At 34.4% G+C, this 19,096-nt stretch overlaps 1 protein-coding gene and 1 long non-coding RNA gene across 2 annotated transcripts in view; one reads left to right on the top strand and one right to left on the bottom strand.

Annotated features, from left to right (window-relative positions):
- LOC149133992 (uncharacterized) overlaps positions 1-8,006 on the bottom strand; it is a 10,007-nt gene extending 2,001 nt beyond the window's left edge. The window contains exons 1-2 of the long non-coding RNA XR_016243059.1: positions 7,055-8,006; positions 5,464-5,567 (exon numbers count right to left, since the gene is read on the bottom strand). This is a non-coding gene — a long non-coding RNA (uncharacterized LOC149133992). The remainder of the gene's footprint in view (positions 1-5,463; positions 5,568-7,054) is intronic.
- A 5,471-nt stretch (positions 8,007-13,477) lies between these two features.
- The window catches only part of LOC106869652 (BBSome complex member BBS5), a 30,926-nt gene continuing 25,307 nt past the window's right edge, over positions 13,478-19,096 (top strand). Inside the window, exons 1-3 of the mRNA XM_014915472.3 lie at positions 13,478-14,012; positions 16,447-16,529; positions 18,054-18,119. Of these exons, the coding sequence (XP_014770958.1) occupies positions 13,957-14,012; positions 16,447-16,529; positions 18,054-18,119 (205 nt within the window). The 5' untranslated portion in view covers positions 13,478-13,956. The remainder of the gene's footprint in view (positions 14,013-16,446; positions 16,530-18,053; positions 18,120-19,096) is intronic.

Genomic DNA, 19,096 nt, shown 5'->3' with positions numbered 1-19,096 from the left:
ATTCAAGATGTTCTTTCAACATTCATAAAATGTCTAAATTTTAAAAATGTCTTCAAAGATAATGTTAAAAACTAGCAGAGGCACCCGGCGTTGCCCGGGAATGAAATTGTTGCTTATATACTTGAAGAAAAAAAGCAAAATATGCTGTATAGAAATTTGAGGACATTCTGTAGATGGACTCTCAGATGAATGATGGCTGGGCGCCTCTCATGAAAGGAAAAATTGAAGATGCGCCAAAAAGCCTCATTGGTACTTGGAAACTTTTACGAAAATTAAAATGGGGATTAAATGAAAAAAATGATTTACGTGAATATCCTCACAAGAGTAATTGAAATAAATGGCGATTGTGGAACCCCTCACGCACGCACGCACGCACACACACACATACACACACACACACACGCACACACACACACACAGAGTATCACACATCAGATGAAATGGACGTGTGTGTGTGTGTGTGAGAGAGAGAGAGAGAGCGAGAGAGAGAGAGAGAGTGAGAGAGAGAGGTTTGTTGTCATGTATACGTAAATGCATAAATATGCATACATCTTTGTGTGTGAGTGTGTGTGTGCGTGTGTATGAGAGAGAGAGAGAGAGAGAGAGAGTAAATACTACATACACACCGCTCTCTAACTCTGTCTCACACACACACACACACACACACACACACACGCACACATACATCCAAAAATGATGGATGCACATGACAACACAACCCTTGACTCAGTCACACTGTGTCTCTTACAAACACACACATATATAAATGTGTACAAACATATTTAAAAAGACACACGTGTGTATGCGCGCGCGCGTGTGTGTTGTGTGTGTGTGTGTGTGTGTGTGAGAGAGAGAGAGAGAGAGAGAGATAGATAGAGAGGGGGCGAAAGAGAATATTGCGAAGAATGAATGAAATAAACATGAAATGAAAAAGTCGTATAAATAAAAGCTATTGTATGGAATGTTTAAATTTGTGGACTTCGTAAATATTTCGAACCTTTTAGAGAGTGAAGCTTTTTGCTGTTGTTACGTCAATACCGGAAGTTGACATTGAGGAACCTTTTTAAAGAAGTGAATCATAAATATAAAACAATATTATTTATTTTTAATTAAAAAAATCAAATGAAGAGCCTAACATTTATCCGAGGTCAAATTATTCATGCACCACAAGTATGGAAGCATTTGGCGAAGTCGATTTCACGTGAAAAGCGAATACACAGACATCTCTGTTTTATATATTAGAAGATTTATCCATTTTGTGTAAACCTTTGTATGTATGTATGTATGTATGTATGTATGTATGTATGTATTTATGCATTTATGTATGTGTGTGTGTATATATATGTTTGTGTGTGTGTGTGCGTGTGTGTTTGTGGTGCAAATATACAAAAAACAAAAGACAAAAACAGGTGAAGGAACAACAAACAAGGTGTATTAGTTTGACGCTCAAGAAAAATGAAAAAAGTCTTCGACGATTTGAGCCGACGCACTTTAAGGAAAATGAATAAGGAATAAAGAAAGATAACGGACAAAGAAAAACAATGGAAAAAGAAAAAACATTTGGATTAACGGTTCAACATGTTGAATGTATATATATATATATATATGTACACACGCAAACACACACGTGCATGCACACACACGCACACACACATATACATATACATATATATCTATATTTCTATCTATCTATCTATCTATCTAGAAAAATACTTCGCAAAACTCCATAAGAAGACAAAATGAGAAATATACAGAATAAAGAGTTAGTTGTGTACTGCAGTTTCGAACATTAACGTTTTACTTTCGTAACAACATGCGTGTTCTCGTCAGCACAACCGTTCTAGAATCAATATATTTTGCAGAACTATACACGAATTGTCTGGTGTTTTGCGAAGTTTTTTCTGGAGAACATTATTTTTCTTTGTGGTTGGGTCGTTGATGACCTCTTTCTAGCATATTGGATGTCCACCTAGTGGTCATCCCTTATACACGTGTAATACAATCTTTTCTGAGTTTTCAGATTTTTTTATATGCTAGACCACTTGGTTTTAAATTGAATTAATATTCAATTTATCAGCCTATCTATATAAATAATAATTTAAATAGTTATGTTCTCCAGCCGGCAACATATACTATAGTGAATTATTCTCTGCAGAACTGTTTCCGGAATTTGGCGCGCCAGAGCTGAGGCATTTTGAAAAATAACCCCAATGTAATCGGTAGAACTGTATGCAAGTCTTATTTCATGAAGACAATTCGTGTATAGTTCTGCAAATTATATTGATTCTAGAACGGTTGTGTTGACGAGAACACGGATATTGTTACCTAAGCAAAACGTTAATGTTCGAAACTGCAGTACATAGATAATTCTTTATTTTGTATATTTCTCATTTTGTCTTGTTCTGGTGTTTTCCGAAGTTTTTTTCTGGAGAACATTATTTTTCTTTGTGGCTGGGTCGTTGATGACCTCTTTCTAGCATATTGGATGTCCACCTAGTGGTCATCCCTTATACACGTACACACACACACACACACACACACACACACACACACACACATACACATACATATATATAATATATATGTATACGTATATGTACATATATATGTATATGTACATTTATATGTATATATATATATTTATATGTATATGAACATATATATGTATATATATATACATATATATATTTATATGTATATGTACATATATGTATATATATATATATATATATATATATATATATATATATATATATATATATATATATATATATATATATGTACATATATATGTATATGTACATATATATGTATATATATATGTACATATATATATATATATTTATGTATGTATATATATGTATATATTTATGTATATATATGTATATATATATACATATATATATATACGTATATATATATGTGTATATATATATGTATATATATGTATATATATGCATATATGTATATATATATATATATATATATATATATATATATATATATATATATATATATATATATATATATATACATATATGTATATATGTATATATATGTATATTATATATAAGTATGTATATATATATATAGATATATATATATATATATATGTATGTATGTATATATACAGTGGTACCTTGACTTACGAGTTTAATTCGTTTCGTGACGGAGCTCGTAACTCAAATTACTCGTATGTCAAATCAAATTTCTCCATTGAAATAAATTGAAATGCCATTAATCCGTTCCTGTCCCCACTCCCTCAGAAAACACCGCATTTTTTTTTGTTACATGTTTTTAAATAAGAAAAAATGTACTTATAAATAACGACCACTGTATATATATAAAAAAAAAACAATAAATAGAATGTACTGCAATAAATTAGTTTTATTATGTGTAATGCACAGCGTTTACCTTAAAGAGCAGACGACTTGAGGATGCTGACGGAAGTGGAGGAGAAACGCTGAACTGATTAACTGAATCTTATTCGCAGATTTTTGCCCTTTTCGTCGTCACGCTTTCTTCACTTTCATCTACAGGAGTTTTCGATAAAATCCTGTCCAATAAGATCTGTTTCATCCTCACTTTCAGAGTGTTTCTGAAATGAGTTTGGCAAGTATCATTAAATAGCGCCGTCGCACGCCCAGTTGTAGATTATAGCCTCCGTCACAGTATCTCTTGTGAGCTGCTTCTCCGTCAATTACACCATCAGCAGCTTCTCCATATTTTCATGAATAGTTTTCCGTTGTTTAGAAGAATGGATGACCACTAAGTGGACATCCATTATGCTAGAAATAGACCATCTACGGTCAAACCACAAAAGAAAAGAATGTTCTCTAGGGAAATTCAGCACACACCAGAACATGAACGGGAAAGACAAATGAAAATATACGAAATAAAGAATTAATCATAGACCATGGTTTCGCCATTAATGCATTAACACAATTTTTTCTTACGTAAACACATTCAGTACGACCGTTCTAATTCAATATTATTTGCAGAACAATACACGAGTTGTTCACATAAAATTAGACGTGTGTACAGTTCTACCGATTACATTGGGGTTATTTTCAAAAGTCCTTGCTCTAGCGCGCTAAATACCGCAAACAATTCTGCAGAAGATAATTCACTGCCGGTTAGAGAACATAATTATTTAAAATTTTATATATATATATATATATATATATATATATATATATACATTGCACCCCCCTATTAGTGTTTGGTACAGAGTTCAAGTTATTTACTCCATTAGTACTATTTTAGTATTAAGTTACTAGGTATTAAGTTATAACCATTACCACTAATGAAGCCTCCTATCTCATTGGGTTTATTTTCGTTAAGCACTCTGCTTATTCATTACAATCGACATCCCAAAATGTGGGCTCACCCCAATTGTCTGTCATACATGCCTCTAAATTTATTTTATTGCTTAATCTAGTACGAATTGTCTGCGTTACGATCTCTTTGCTGATTTGTACTATTAAGTTGTCTATCATTTTGCCATTATATTGACTTTTTACACGGATTATTGTGAACTTTTTATATTTTCCACATGCAAAAGTAAGTGTTTGTACTTGACATAACCTCCCTATGAAAATGTTATATATATATATATATATATATATATATATATATATATATATATATAAACGCAAGTTATCTGTTTGTAACAAGTTTCCATCTACACCCGTTAACGAATTTTCTTGAAACTTAGCAAAAATGTTCAAGTAACATCCAGTTTGTTACTAGGCTCATTGAAATTTAATAAAAATCTATAATTGGATGGCTATGACCCCTAGAAAGGGTCCACGTATATAACCAATATATTTTCCTTTAATATCCAAGGAAAATAACCTGTTCATTTTCCTAGTCAAGGGATATAGCTCATTCATTTTCCTAGCCAAGGGAACTAACCCATTCATTTTCCTTTGATCACCCTAAACACTACCAAACTCAAGGGATGGAGATTGACAACAGGTGGATCGTGCCTTACAACCTATTGCTGTCTGAAACATTGCAGGCCCATGTTAATGTTGAGTCCTGCAACTCTATATAAAGTATTAAATATGTATGTAAATATCTCAATAAGGGCTCAAATATGACGGTTTTTGTACTTGAACAGGAAGGCAGGCATATATATAAAAAAACCATTCGCACTGAAAGCATATATATATATATATATATATATATATATATATATATATATATATATATATATATATATATATATATGTGTGTGTGTGTGTATATATGTATATATAGGCATGTGAATCTGTGTGCGCATCTATGAATGTAATTATCCTATTGTACTTGTATACTTGTCTGTATATATGTGTATATGATGGATGCTTTAAGTGACGGCTTCCTGTCTGTTTGTTTCCTGCTATTTTAATTTTTTACACTTACGTAACCCGAAATATGTTAGACAAGATAGTCACTTATGAAATATGCCACACTAACCTGCTAACCTGCTTGCTTTTTCATTATTTCTTTCTTCTTTTCTTTTTGTTCCATAAAAGAGCAAAAGTATAATATATTCTGTGGTTTTGTATGGAGATTGTACCCTGAAGATATAAGTTTTTTATCGTGTACAATAGTACAGTGACAAAATAATTATTGAAACGGTCGTAGGAACGAGCATATTGAGATAACATTGATGGTGTTTTCTGTTGTTATTTGTAATATATTTTGGTCTGTTTATATGTTATAGCCTACATGCGTAATCAATTCAAAAATATATATAGTTATGCATTCATATATGTGAATTTAAAAGTTTAATACAATAAATTATATTGTATTCTAAAACAATCGGTTATATGTTGTGCATAGAAAGCACATCTTAATGTTGTGTGTGTATATAAAACATATATGCATTTAAATGTATAACACACACACACAAACACACACACACACACACACACACACACACACACACACAGACAAACACATATACACACACACACACATGTATATATATATACACATGTATATATATATATATATATATATATATATATATACATGCATACATATACATCTATATTTATCTATCTCTCAATCTATCCCTCCCCACTCTCTGTAGATATATGTTTGTGTGTGTGTGTGTGTGTGTGTGTGTGTGAGGGGTGTACATATATATATATGTATAGATGCGCGCACATACATATGCAAAATCGCCATCTCTCTCTCTCTCTCTCTCTCTCTCTCTGTATATATATATATATATATATATATATATATATATATATATATAGTTCTATATTTAAGAGATGAGGAATTATTTACATTATTTACATTATCTACATTTGACGGATATTCGTCCTCATCTTGTTTGTTGTTAACACAACGTTTCGGCTGATATACCCTCCAGCCTTCGTCAGGTGTCTTGGGGAAATTTCGAACCTGGGTTCTCATTCCTATCGATGTTACTATTACTATTATTATTATTATATTATTATTATTATTATTATTATTAATCAGGTCGCTGCCGTGAATCGAACTCGGGACCTTGGGGTTAGTAGCTCGCGCTCTTAACCACTACGCCATATGCCCACGGGCATATATATATATATATATATATATATATATATATATATATATATATGCACACACACATACACACACACACATATATATATATATACACACACACATTTTATATTAACATCTATCCATCTGACAATGGGTGTGTTTTGTATGCATGTACATACATACATACATACATACATACATACATACATACATAAACCGGTGGAATGACATGAAAGAAGTAATTCATCAATTCTTTAATCAAAAAGAAGATAAGGGTTGTTGATGGAATTAACATAAGGAATATTGGCATGGAGCTTGAGAAAGAGAAACAAGAAAATGCCTTCAACAGAGAAAAAAATAAAATAATATTAGTCATACAACAGCGATGAAGCGATATTGGAATATTAAAATATTTCAGTACATGGTATTCAGTAACAATGTTCAAAGACAAATCAAAATTACATGAAGATTAATTGAAAATTAAATAAATATTAACTAAATACTTAATAACAACCATTACTTGTCGTTTTTGCTTTTTTTGCATGGTGTACTATCTTGTTTCAGAAATGGGAGCATTGCAAATATATTTTGATTAGTAAATAAAATGTAATTGTCGTACAGCAATACTAGAATATTGTATGAAAAAAAAATTGTTCCTTATTCAGAAATCTTTTGCGCATGCAGTTATTAAAATACGTCACAGTTAAATTATGTCGAAAATGTGAATAACGTTTTAAGCAGAAAGCTTGTCATGACTAGTATGTGTGTATATGTTCAAAACTATATGATAATTACATTCAGGTGAGTTACCTCAACACTTGTATCAACTTCCCCGACACTAGACCAGTACTATTTGGTCCAAAAATTCCTGTTTATTTGTAGCTAGAAATGGGCTCCAACACACTTGAACTTCGTATGGAAAGACGACAAAATATTTTCATGTTGTTGGTTGAAACGTCTCCGAAACCTGCATCTGAAAATCAGGTTGTAGTATGAAGGGAAAGCTCGATAACCATTTGAAAAGCAATACCAAAATGAGACCGACATCCATAGTATATCAAAATGGACTACATAACCACGATGAGTCAATCTTAGCAAATTCTAAGATAAATGCACTAGTTTCTGTTCGTAAGTACTAATCTAGTCTTAAGTGTGTAGTGGCGCGAAATTATAGCCGCCATTGAGGAAGTACTATTCTGCGCATGCGCAGGGGACTTCACCACCGGAAGCCCCTCGAGTGCGCATGCCTAGTAAAACTGGTACTTAAAGAGTGAGTTTCATTTTCTCAGTGAGTTGAGGACAGACCTTCTACGTGACAACTCTCCTCGCTCCTCAACGAAGCACTCTTCACCACGATGCCTTCGATGGTGATAGCTACTTGCTTCTCTGGCAGGCATCAAGGAAGCCCTTAACCTTCCAATACCAAATCACAACTTAATCAGCGGCTGCTAAGCTGAATGACAGGATTTGTATAACCAAGCATCACCAAAATAAAACTTATTTTTATTATGTTGTAAAATTGGTCTAATGTCTCTTCATATATAAAGCTGTTGAAAGGTGATAGAGAGAGACTAAAGTCTCTATGACAACTATCAATCTATTTACAAGTGTAAATCCGAATGGTGAAATATCAACGCCCTATACTTTGATTAATATTACACTTCGAAAACACGGAAGGAGTTGCTTTATAGTCTTATAATATCCAATCACAGCTAAAACTTTTTACCATTCAAATTTATTTCAGTATTGCAATACATTATATTGTTAACTTACGACGAGCTATCTAAATTGCAAATATGCAAATTAAGCTATTCACTATGGTAATACTTTTATTCATGGCTGCTTTATATGTATCTGTTAAATATCCTTTTCTATCGACTGTAGAACTAAATCAAGGACGTCCTCTCTGAGGAGTGGCCAAAAAAGTACGAAACATCCGACAAGAGCCTCTCCACTCTTTTTTCAGTTCATTGAAGGGAAAGACTTCCGCCCGTCCCCACTATTTTCTCCCAAATTTCTTTATTAAAATTTTTTTTTGCCATAATTTCCCCGTTTTTGGATACGCCAAAAATTGGCTTTGTTAACCCCCCCCCACCCAAATTCTTCAATTTTGACTTTTTCCCCCAACATTAACCCTAACCCTAACCGTAACTACAGAAATGTTTTGAAATTTATGTCCGAATCATAATAATGTCCGCATTTTTCCGCATATTTAGAAAAAAAAAATATATATATATTCTTAAAAAAAAATTTTATAAAAATTTTTCGAACCGACCCCAAAAATCAGTGACAAGCTAGAACCCTAACAAGTTTCTTTTTTTCCTGATCTCTGAGTAGCTTCTAAGCTGAAGTGAAAACAGCATGGACTCTGTCTTTCGTCTTACCCTCTTAGAAGATTTAAATGAAATTAAAGAGATGTGTCCGACTATTTAAATTAATTCTATTTATTTATGCAACTGAGGATAGCTCTGCATTTAAATTGATATAATGATTGCATTTTTCAATTAAATGGAGCCGCTTGAAACGGTCATACTGCATCACCTCTGGATATCCTGTTGCTTGCTTTATATATATATATATGTATGTATATATATATATATTTGCAAGTAAGTTTTAACTATATATATATATATATATATATATATATATATATATATATATATATATATATATATATATATATATATATATATGTATGTATGTATATGTATATATATATATTTGCAAGTAAGTTTTAACTATACATATATATATATATATATATATATATATATATATATATATATATATATATATATATATATATATATATATATATATATATTAATAGTAATAGTATGACAACAAAAGAATGAATATAGTAAATTAAAAAAAGAACAAAGACACAAAAAAAAACGCGTGGATGTAGTACATGTAAAGTATTAGCAGATGCTCAGGGAAAGAAAGAAAGACGGAGGAAGAAAATCGCCAACGATTCACATGTGGTTACATTTTGAAATGACCGGAAGGAAATGGGTGAAGAAAAAGTTCTTTCTAAGACAGGTGAGTGTAAGAGAAGGAGGTATGTGTGCATATGTGTGGGTATGTGCGTGCGCGCAAGTCTGTGTGTGTGTGCTTATGTGTATGTGTTGTGTGTGTGGTTTTGGCTGCTTATATGTGTGTGAGTGAACTTTGTGTCTCTTAGTGTTGTAGGAAAAATTCAGCAGCATGGTAATAGGAATGGTGGTGCTTTGTGTAGTTGTGTGTCACTACACAAAGCACCACCATTTGCGGTATATTAAGAGCTAAACAAACAAAAAAAAAACAAAAACTTGGTGCATCCCACCCACCCCTCTGTTCTCCACAGAAAAACTGCATTTGCGGTATATAAAAAGGTCGACTAAGATGATAACATAGAAAATTAAAAAAACGCTGGAAAATTTTTCCGAGTGAAATCGGGGCCGGAAAGGGGAATTTCCGAGGTTCCGCCCCACCTTACCTACCCCACCCTTCTTTTAGCTTCCGTCTACCCAATCACAAGGGTTTGGGCATCCGAGCCAATGCCTAAAGTACCAAGAGCACATGGTTGGGAAGCAAGTTCCTCATCTACACAGCCATGCCTTAGCCTCTCTCTCTTCTCTTCTGTCTGTTTGTCTCTCACTCTGTATATATATATATATATATATATATATATATATATATATATATATATATATATATATATATAATATAGATACGCCCACTCACACACATACACATAATGGACAGAAATAATAGATTATATACATTTGTTTCTTATTGGCTTACATCTGTTTCAGATATGCATATATGAAACAGATGTAAGCCTATAACAAATATATATATATATATATATATATATATATATATATATATATATATATATATATATATATAAGAAACAAGTTTAAAATAATGGTCATTATATATAATTCCTTTATTTGAGCAAATTTGGCTTACGACTGCTTTCAGTAGTCATTATAAGTATATTACTGACAGATTTTTGCTCAATTGGTCTAGTGATCAATTGAATGACCTCAGAAAATTAATGCTACTTTCGTCAGAGCCATTATACACACACACACACACACACACACACACACACACACACACACACACACGCACGTATATGCATGTATATATATATATACCATTTGCTCTGAAATGTGTACATACTGAATGTCATTGTCAAAACGGAAGCGACTTATACAAATAAAACACCATGTTACATAAATGACTGCTAAGATTATTTACACAGAGTAAATTACTATTTTATCGTCTGATTTATGTATATAAAACACCATACCTTACAGTTTTGTCGACAATTTACGAGGGAGCCTGTGACCACTAAGGTTAATTAAACTGACTTAATTATTTGCTGTTTCTAAGGCGGCGAGTTGGCAGAATTGTTGGCACGCCTCGCCCAAATATTTAGTGGTATTCCGTGTGTCTTTATGTTCTGAGTTCAAATCCTGCCGGAGTTGACGTTGCCTTTTATTCTTTTGAGGTCGTTAAAATAAACACTAGTTGATCCCTAGGGCCGATGTAATCGAATTACCCCTGACCTTCTGCCAAAATCTGAAGCCAGCAATTTATTAGATGACCGGTAATAAAGTCACAATTTTGGCTGGGAAAATGAATCACAGGAAAAAAAAAAGTCACGATTAATTTATGGAATCCGGACAAAACCCCCTCGGACAAAACCCCTGTGACTTTCTTTCCGTGACTTTTTTTTGCTAAATTTTCAGGTTAACACCCGCACGATTTTCTCTAGGGTGTTAGGGTTAGGGCTTTAGGGTCAGGGTTAGAGTTTTAGGGTTAGTTTTAGGGTTAGGGTTAGGGTTAAGGTTAGGGTTTAGGGTTACGGTTACGGTTAGGGTTTTAGGGTTAGGAAATTCCGTCCCTAACCCTAACCCTAACCCTAAAACCCTATCCCTGACCTTAAAACCCTAACCCTAACACCCCAGTGAAAATCGTGCGGGTGTTAATCTGAAAATTTACCTTTTTTTTTTTTACCTGAATTCATTTATTGTTTGTCCTAAATAAAGGAAATGGCAATGATAAATTTTAACGAACTTCGCGTTGATGTTTTATTTGCAATAATCAATTCCGTCTCAGAGTTGTTCAGTACGTAGAAATTCGAAAACACACACACACCCACTGGTTATTGTTGCTAACCTAACAACACTAAGGAGTTTTGAAATTTTGTAGCACACACACTTAGATTGAGAAACTAGAACTAGGTGAAGTGACAAGCACTCCTTGACTAATTGCTTTAGATGAGAATAATGATTGGATGTTGTATAAGAGGTAGAAAGGGAAGAGGATGTAGTTATAGACCGAAGTGATACTGCTTGATCTGGCTGGTCTTGATTAGGTAGACACAATTTGACAAGGATGTAGCCATCAATCAAATAAGTTCGTTTAACACCCACGCAAATTAAGACACTGCACAACAACAACGGAAATTGTCGCTACTGTTTTCTCCCTGATCAGTTCTAGCTGCGCAGATGTGCAAATAAAGGGTTCTGTAGTAATCAAAGCGTCCGTTTCTTTTCAATTGATTATTCAACTAGGGCTACACTGCCTAATGTAGTGCTTCTCATAGAGAAAACCAGACCCTTACTCACGAAATTGAGACTGTGAGGATCGAAAGGGGAAGCGATTAAAAAAGATTGGTGTCAGACTTTTTAAAGTTTAAGCAACGGCTTGGTAAAAAAATAGAATTACATGGATGCAAACTGTTTTATTCTTCACATTAATAGAGCTGAGGAGGACAAAAAAAGTTCACTATTATTGGGGTAGGAGTGGACTGGTATTTGTCAGTTGATGAAAGTTAAAATGGCTTATAATCACTCAACGTTGATTCCCCTTCTGTTATTCCGGCATAGCATCCGGGATTACTCTATCCAATGTATCCTTCCATTTAAAGATAGTAGGTTTTATATAAGTGTAACTTTGGGGAAGATATGGCTGTTGTTTCTAGCAGGTCAAACCACTACCAGCACAAGGTTTGATCCGGTATTACACAATAACTCATTAAACCAATTCCCACCACCGTCGTTACTGTTTTCGTAGTGCTTAATTTACGCTACAGTTTGCCATTATGACACAAAACTAATTTACACCAATTAACTTAATTGTTGTGTTTATTGCAGATTAGTTTCACCTTCCCAAATTATTCTCTAATTAATAATTAATTATGATTTCATACATTGGCACAAAGCCACACATTCGTCAAGTTAGGAACATTGTCAAGTGATTGTGTCTTGATTTCGTATGCACTACATTCCTGAACATATATCATCAGGTAATTGCACCATTTTTTTTTAACCTGGCTTAGATGACATGAGGGAATTTCTATCCTTTGGGCTTCATTATAAAAGCAAACTTTTATATGGATCATAGGATCAAAGCTATGCCCTGCTGTCACATTCCAGGGGGACAAAGCAGCAGGTAATTGCCTCGTGTCTTCTCCTAACCTGGTTTAGAGCACACGAGGGATTTGTTTTTGTTTTATCTCACCCTTGTTAAGCTTGATTATAAAGAACTACTACTACTACTACCACCACCACCACCACCACCACCACCACCGCCACCACCACTACTACTACTACTACTACTACTACTACTACTACTACTACTACTAACAACAACAACAACAACAGGCGCAAGAGTGGCTGTGTGGTAAGTAGTTTGCTTACCAACCACATCGTTCCGGGTTCAGTCCCACTGCGTGGCACCTTGGGCGAGTGTCTTCTACTATAGCCTCGGGCCGACCAAAGCCTTGTGAGTGGATTTGGTAGACGGAAACTGAAAGAAGCCCGTCGTATATATATATATATATATATATATATATATATATATATATATATATATATATATATATATATATATATATATATGTATATGTATGTATGTATGTATATGTTTGTGTCTGTGTTTGTCCCCCTCCACGCAACATCGCTTGACAACCGATGCTGGTGTGTTTACGTCTCCGTCACGTAGCAGTTCGGCAAAAGAGACCGATAGAATAAGTCCTGGGGTCGATTTGCTCGACTAAAGGCGGTGCTCCAGCATGGCTGCAGTCAAATGACTGAAACAAATAAAAAAGAAAAAAAAAGAGAAAAAAAAGAAAAACGAAACATTTTATTATCTTTTCTTGAGGTTTAGCTTCAGACTAGCCCTTAACAGGCAAAAACTATAATCGATGGCGCTTTCGTCCTTTTATATATTCAGGATTACATTGTCCAAAATGGGCCCTCCCTAATTACTAGCGTAGTAAGGTGTGATTTTAAGTGCAGAGATTAAATCGCTTTGGTTATACAGGAACTATGTACCCATGGGGACTACTGCTCACCTCACACCGTTGCTATAACAACACTTACACACATACACAAAAAGAAAAGAAAAGACAAGAAGGGAATGGCGATATCGTTAGTTTGGCAACACAGACAAACCAGATTTGATTTATCATCGCGGTAAGTGTATGTTGACATGTGACAAATTACATTAAGCTGTTGAAAAAGGATAATTGTTGGTTATTTTTAATGTTATTGTTTGAATTATTTATTTGAAGCAAATGACAGTGTGCAGATATATTGTCAGAGAGAGAGAGAGAGAGAGAGAGAGAGAGAGTTTAGACTTTCTTTTGTTTTTGTTCTAATTGACTTGACAGTTGAAGAGCACAGATCTGCTACCACTAACGTTCCAGAGAAAGTAAATTAGAAATGACAAACAATGGCTCTTAATCCCAAGTAGCTGCCGTTGACCAACACCAGGTGAGCCGTCATCAAGCAGACCTACCTTTACTAAAAGCATTCAAGTCGTGATCATTTTATCTTTTTATTTTCTCTTTCAGGTAATAAACTAATTATATTGTTCAATGTGTCTTTTCTTTTCTTACGATGGTTAAGGTGTGATTTGAGGGCGATTTGGCTACTGCATTTAGCAGCTCAGTCAACCATGTGGAATATGCTTTTCATATTATGAAACCAAGCAAATCAAAGATAAAAATACAGTGTATGTTGATCCTCTTCTGTGTATGACACTCGTCAAGAAATGGTAGTATTCCTTTCAGTTTTGCTTTGAGTGAAAAGAAAATATTTGTAAGCCAAAACCTGAAATAGAGACAGGCTGCTTGTGAAAAAGTAGTATGACATATTCACTTAATGCCCATTGTAATACAAAACTTGTGTCTGAGGTGAGGGCAGAATCAAAGGATCCCAGTAGAGTGATGGATGATAAGTGGGCAAATTAGAGGGTTCCTTCAGGAACAGATTCAACAAATACAAGAAAGGAAAAATGTCACATCTTTAGCAAGATATATATGGACATTAAAAGAAAATGCTTTGCATTACAACATCAAGTGGAGGATAATGGAAAAGTGAGAACATTACTTTAACCAATGGTAGGAAATGCAGGCTCTGCTTGGCTGAGAAAATGATCATACAAAGGAACTCTTTCCACACTGGATCCCAACCAAACTGTAAAAGTTAAGTTTTCTGTTCCTGCCCCTTTGTACACAAATTAAACACACACATGTGCACACAAACAGCAGCTTGAAGTTCATAAAAAGGGCATACTTCTATTGGCAACATTAAGATAGTTCATTCTTTCTGTTGATGAACACTGCATTTTGGTGGAATATGTGTAGTCTCTTGCAATGACAGAATTGACAGTTGTGAGTTCTATGCAAGTAAGAAGGGGCCATGTTAATGATATTCCATTTGATGTTGGGGAAGTTGTTCCAATTGTCATGGTGTCTCCTGATGAAGTGGGTCTGGGAGGCACAATTTTCCTCATTCTTGCATCCAAAAGATTGCATATGCTTTGTAAAGCTTTCTTTAAAATCACTGGCTGTCATTCTCATGTAGTGTCTTGTGATGCAATCAGATGGTATGAAGGTGACTCCATAGACTATAGCCTTTGAGAAGCAGGATCCTTCCAGTGGGCAGTTGGTAGGATTTTGTAGGTTACAGGTTGGGATATGGATTGGAGGCTGTCGTGTGTGTGTGTGTGTGCATTTGTGTCTATTGTAGTGTGTGATGTTTGAAGCAATATTGTCTAAGCAGGCATAACAGTATTAACTCCACATGTCCTAAACTGGCTAGTAGAGGCTTAATACCTTGAATTTCTTTCAAAACCTGTTACTCTTCTCTAGATGTCTGATGTGATCGGTTCATCCTATGAGTCCATGAAACTTTAAGTCATAGGAGCTGAGTGAAACTGTTATTAATGTGTGTGTGTGTGTGCGTGATTAAGAAGCTTGCTTTGTAACCACATGGTTTCAGGTTCAGTCCCACCTTGGGCAAGTGTTCCCAACTATGGTTCTAGACCATCCAATGCCTTGTGAGTGAATTTGGTAGACAGAAACTATGTAGAAGCCTGTCATCTATCTATCTATCTATCTATCTATCTATCTATCTATCTATCCATCCATCTATCTATCTATCTATCTATCTATCTATCTATCTATCTATCTATCTATCTATCTATTTATCTATCTATCTATCTATCTATCTATCTATTTCTCTCTCTCTCTCTCTCTCTCTCTCTCTCTCTCTATATATATATATATATATATATATATATATATGCATACACACATGTATATATGTTTGTGTGTGTATTTGTATCTATGTTTGTCCTCCACTACTGTTCAGCAACTGGTGTTGTTTTGTTTATGTTCCCATAACTTGGCAGTTCAGCAAAAGAGAGCCAACAGAATTAAGTACTGCAGTTAATCTAAAGCCTTTTGACTAAAACCTTTCAAGGCAGTGCCCCTGCATGGCTGCAGTCGAATGACTGAAACAAGGAAAAAGAAAAAGATAAACGATAAATAAATGAAATAAATAAAACAAATAAAAAAATAAAGAGATCATGTGACTTGGAGTAATAAAATTTCAATTACAGGGACTTACAAACAATAAATGGAGAGAATATTCTGGATGTTATAAAACTTGTTGAGGATGTTAAAGCTGCAAATGGGCAAACGGGTAAGTTTTCTTCTTAAACTGTTTCATTTTCATAAATGACTAAACAAATCTGACAGCTGTCATTGGTGCTTCTACCATCTGCTGAACTATGGCACGTTCATTTACGGGAGAAAATGAATACGAATAGCCTGAATACTGATGATGGTCATTTACAACCATTACATGATGTCTAGGCAAGGGTATGCACAAACATATATGCACATATATGCAGGTACCTACCTGGCAGGCTCCTGTAAAACTGTCCGGCTCCTGTAAAACTGTCCAGTCCATGCCAGCATGGAAGGCAGATGTTAAACAATGATAATGATGATGATGATATATATATATATATATATATATGATAATATATATGTATATATATATATATATATATATATATATATATATATATATATATATATAAATATGATGATATATATATATATATATATATATGTATATATATATATATATATATATATATATATATATATATATACATATATAATACAAAGAATATATATACATGTATACACACATATATGTACATACTTACATCTACATGTGTATATATATGCATCAGCTGTCTCTATTCTAACTAGACGTTTCGAAGAACGTCTAGTTAGAATAGAGACAGCTGATGAAGGAATATTCCAAGTGGCTTTCCGTTTTCCTATGTGTTCGTTCCGTTGTCTGTAGTTCATTGTTCTAACGTCCTGTACCCTGATATGCATATATATACACATGTAGATGTAAGTATGTACATATATGTGTGTATACATGTATATATATTCTTTGTATTATTACATTATTGAACGCACACGTCCTTTTTTGCAAGTATATATATATATATATATATATATATATATATATGTGTGTGTGTGTGTATATTCAAAATCGAAATTAAACCAAATTCAATGACTGGCACCCATGCCAACCTTCCTTCATTGGACACTAAGCTCAGCTTGCGAAGACCTGTTGGAGCAAGTGAGATCAAAACTGAACCAAATTCGATGACTGGCACCCATGCCAGTGAAGCGCTAACAGCACCATCCGAGCGGGATCACTGCCAGAGCAGTGGTCTCGCTTCCGTGCTGGTGGCACATAAAAAGCACCATTTGAGCGCAATCGTTTCCAGCTTCACCTTACTAGCACTTGTGCCAGTGGAATGTGAACTAAACATTGGACTGACTCCTGTGCAGGTGGGACGTAAAAAACACCATTTGAGCATGGCCGTTGCCAGCACCGCAGGACTGGAGCTCGTGCTGGTGGCATGTAAAAAGCACTCACTACACTCTCGGAGTGATTGGCATTAGGAAGGGCATCCAGCTGTAGAAACTCTGCCAGATCAGATTGTGTTTTTTTCAGCTTCTGTGTACTAAATCCATTCACAAGGCTTTGGTCTGCCCAAGCTGTTGTAGAAGACACTTGCCTGAGGTACCAAGCAGTGGGACTGAACCTGGAACCATGTAGTTGGGAAGCAAGTTTCTTACTACACAGCCACATTTGTGCCTGTATTTCATTTATTATTTTTTTATTCTGTAGGTTACTTTATAGTAACAAACCTGAGGGCAATATGGCATTCTCAACAAACACCATCTAAGAATATCTGTAAGTATACATAATAATCATTTCTACCATTTGCATACATTATAGTGGAGACATAACTGATTAAACCTACAGTTGCATTTCATAATTACTTGTCTTATTAACCCTCAAGAGATGAAAGAGCCAATTTGAATTCAGAGCATAAAGAGATGTAACTAAATACTGTAAGGTAATTTTTTGTTTGGTGTTCAATTGATTTTGCCATCCAGTGGCCTTTTAATGATAATAATAATTCTTTCTAATTTTGGCACAAGGCTAGCAATTTTGTGGGAAGGAAGAAGTCAGTTACATTGACCTCACTACTCAACTGGCACTTATTTTATTGACTCTGAATGGACGGAAGGCAAAGTCATGCCCATGGGCATATGGCATAGTGGGTAAGAGTGCAGGCTACTAACCCCAAGATTCCAAGTTCGATTCCAGGCAATGACCTGAATAATAATAATAATAATAATGATAATAATAATAATAATAATAATAATAATAATGATAATAATAATAATAATAATAATAATAATAATAATAATAATAATGATAATGATAATAATAATAATAATAATAATAATAATAATAACGCCAAAGCTCGTCATGCCTCAATGATAACAAGGCAGATCACAAACCAGAGTGGTTATCGACCGAATCACAAAGGGCCACTCACTCGAAATAGATCTGCTAGCCTTAAGAAGCTACGTCACGAAAGCTCGGAGACGGTGTTGTCTCAAAAAACTTACCCTAAACAGACAGATCCGTCCCCTAGCGTCAACGTCGAAGCTTGTTATGCCTCACTGTTAATAAAACAAAATATAAACCGCAATGGTCATAGACCGGATTATAAAGGACCACTTACTCGGATAATGAACCAGATCCGAGACGAGAAATCTGCTACTGGTTCAAATCTTCCCGACACACAGGAGCTGGAAGTACCCCACAACCGGAATATTCCAACAGATGGCCATCCATGCTCGTCATCAAATAACCAA

Source organism: Octopus bimaculoides, chromosome 9 (assembly GCF_046866305.1).
Source record: "Octopus bimaculoides isolate indiv1 chromosome 9, ASM4686630v1, whole genome shotgun sequence".
NCBI classification, from domain to species: domain Eukaryota; kingdom Metazoa; phylum Mollusca; class Cephalopoda; order Octopoda; family Octopodidae; genus Octopus; species Octopus bimaculoides.
Note: the sequence above shows the minus strand (reverse complement) of the source record. Positions and strands in the feature narration are given on the sequence as shown.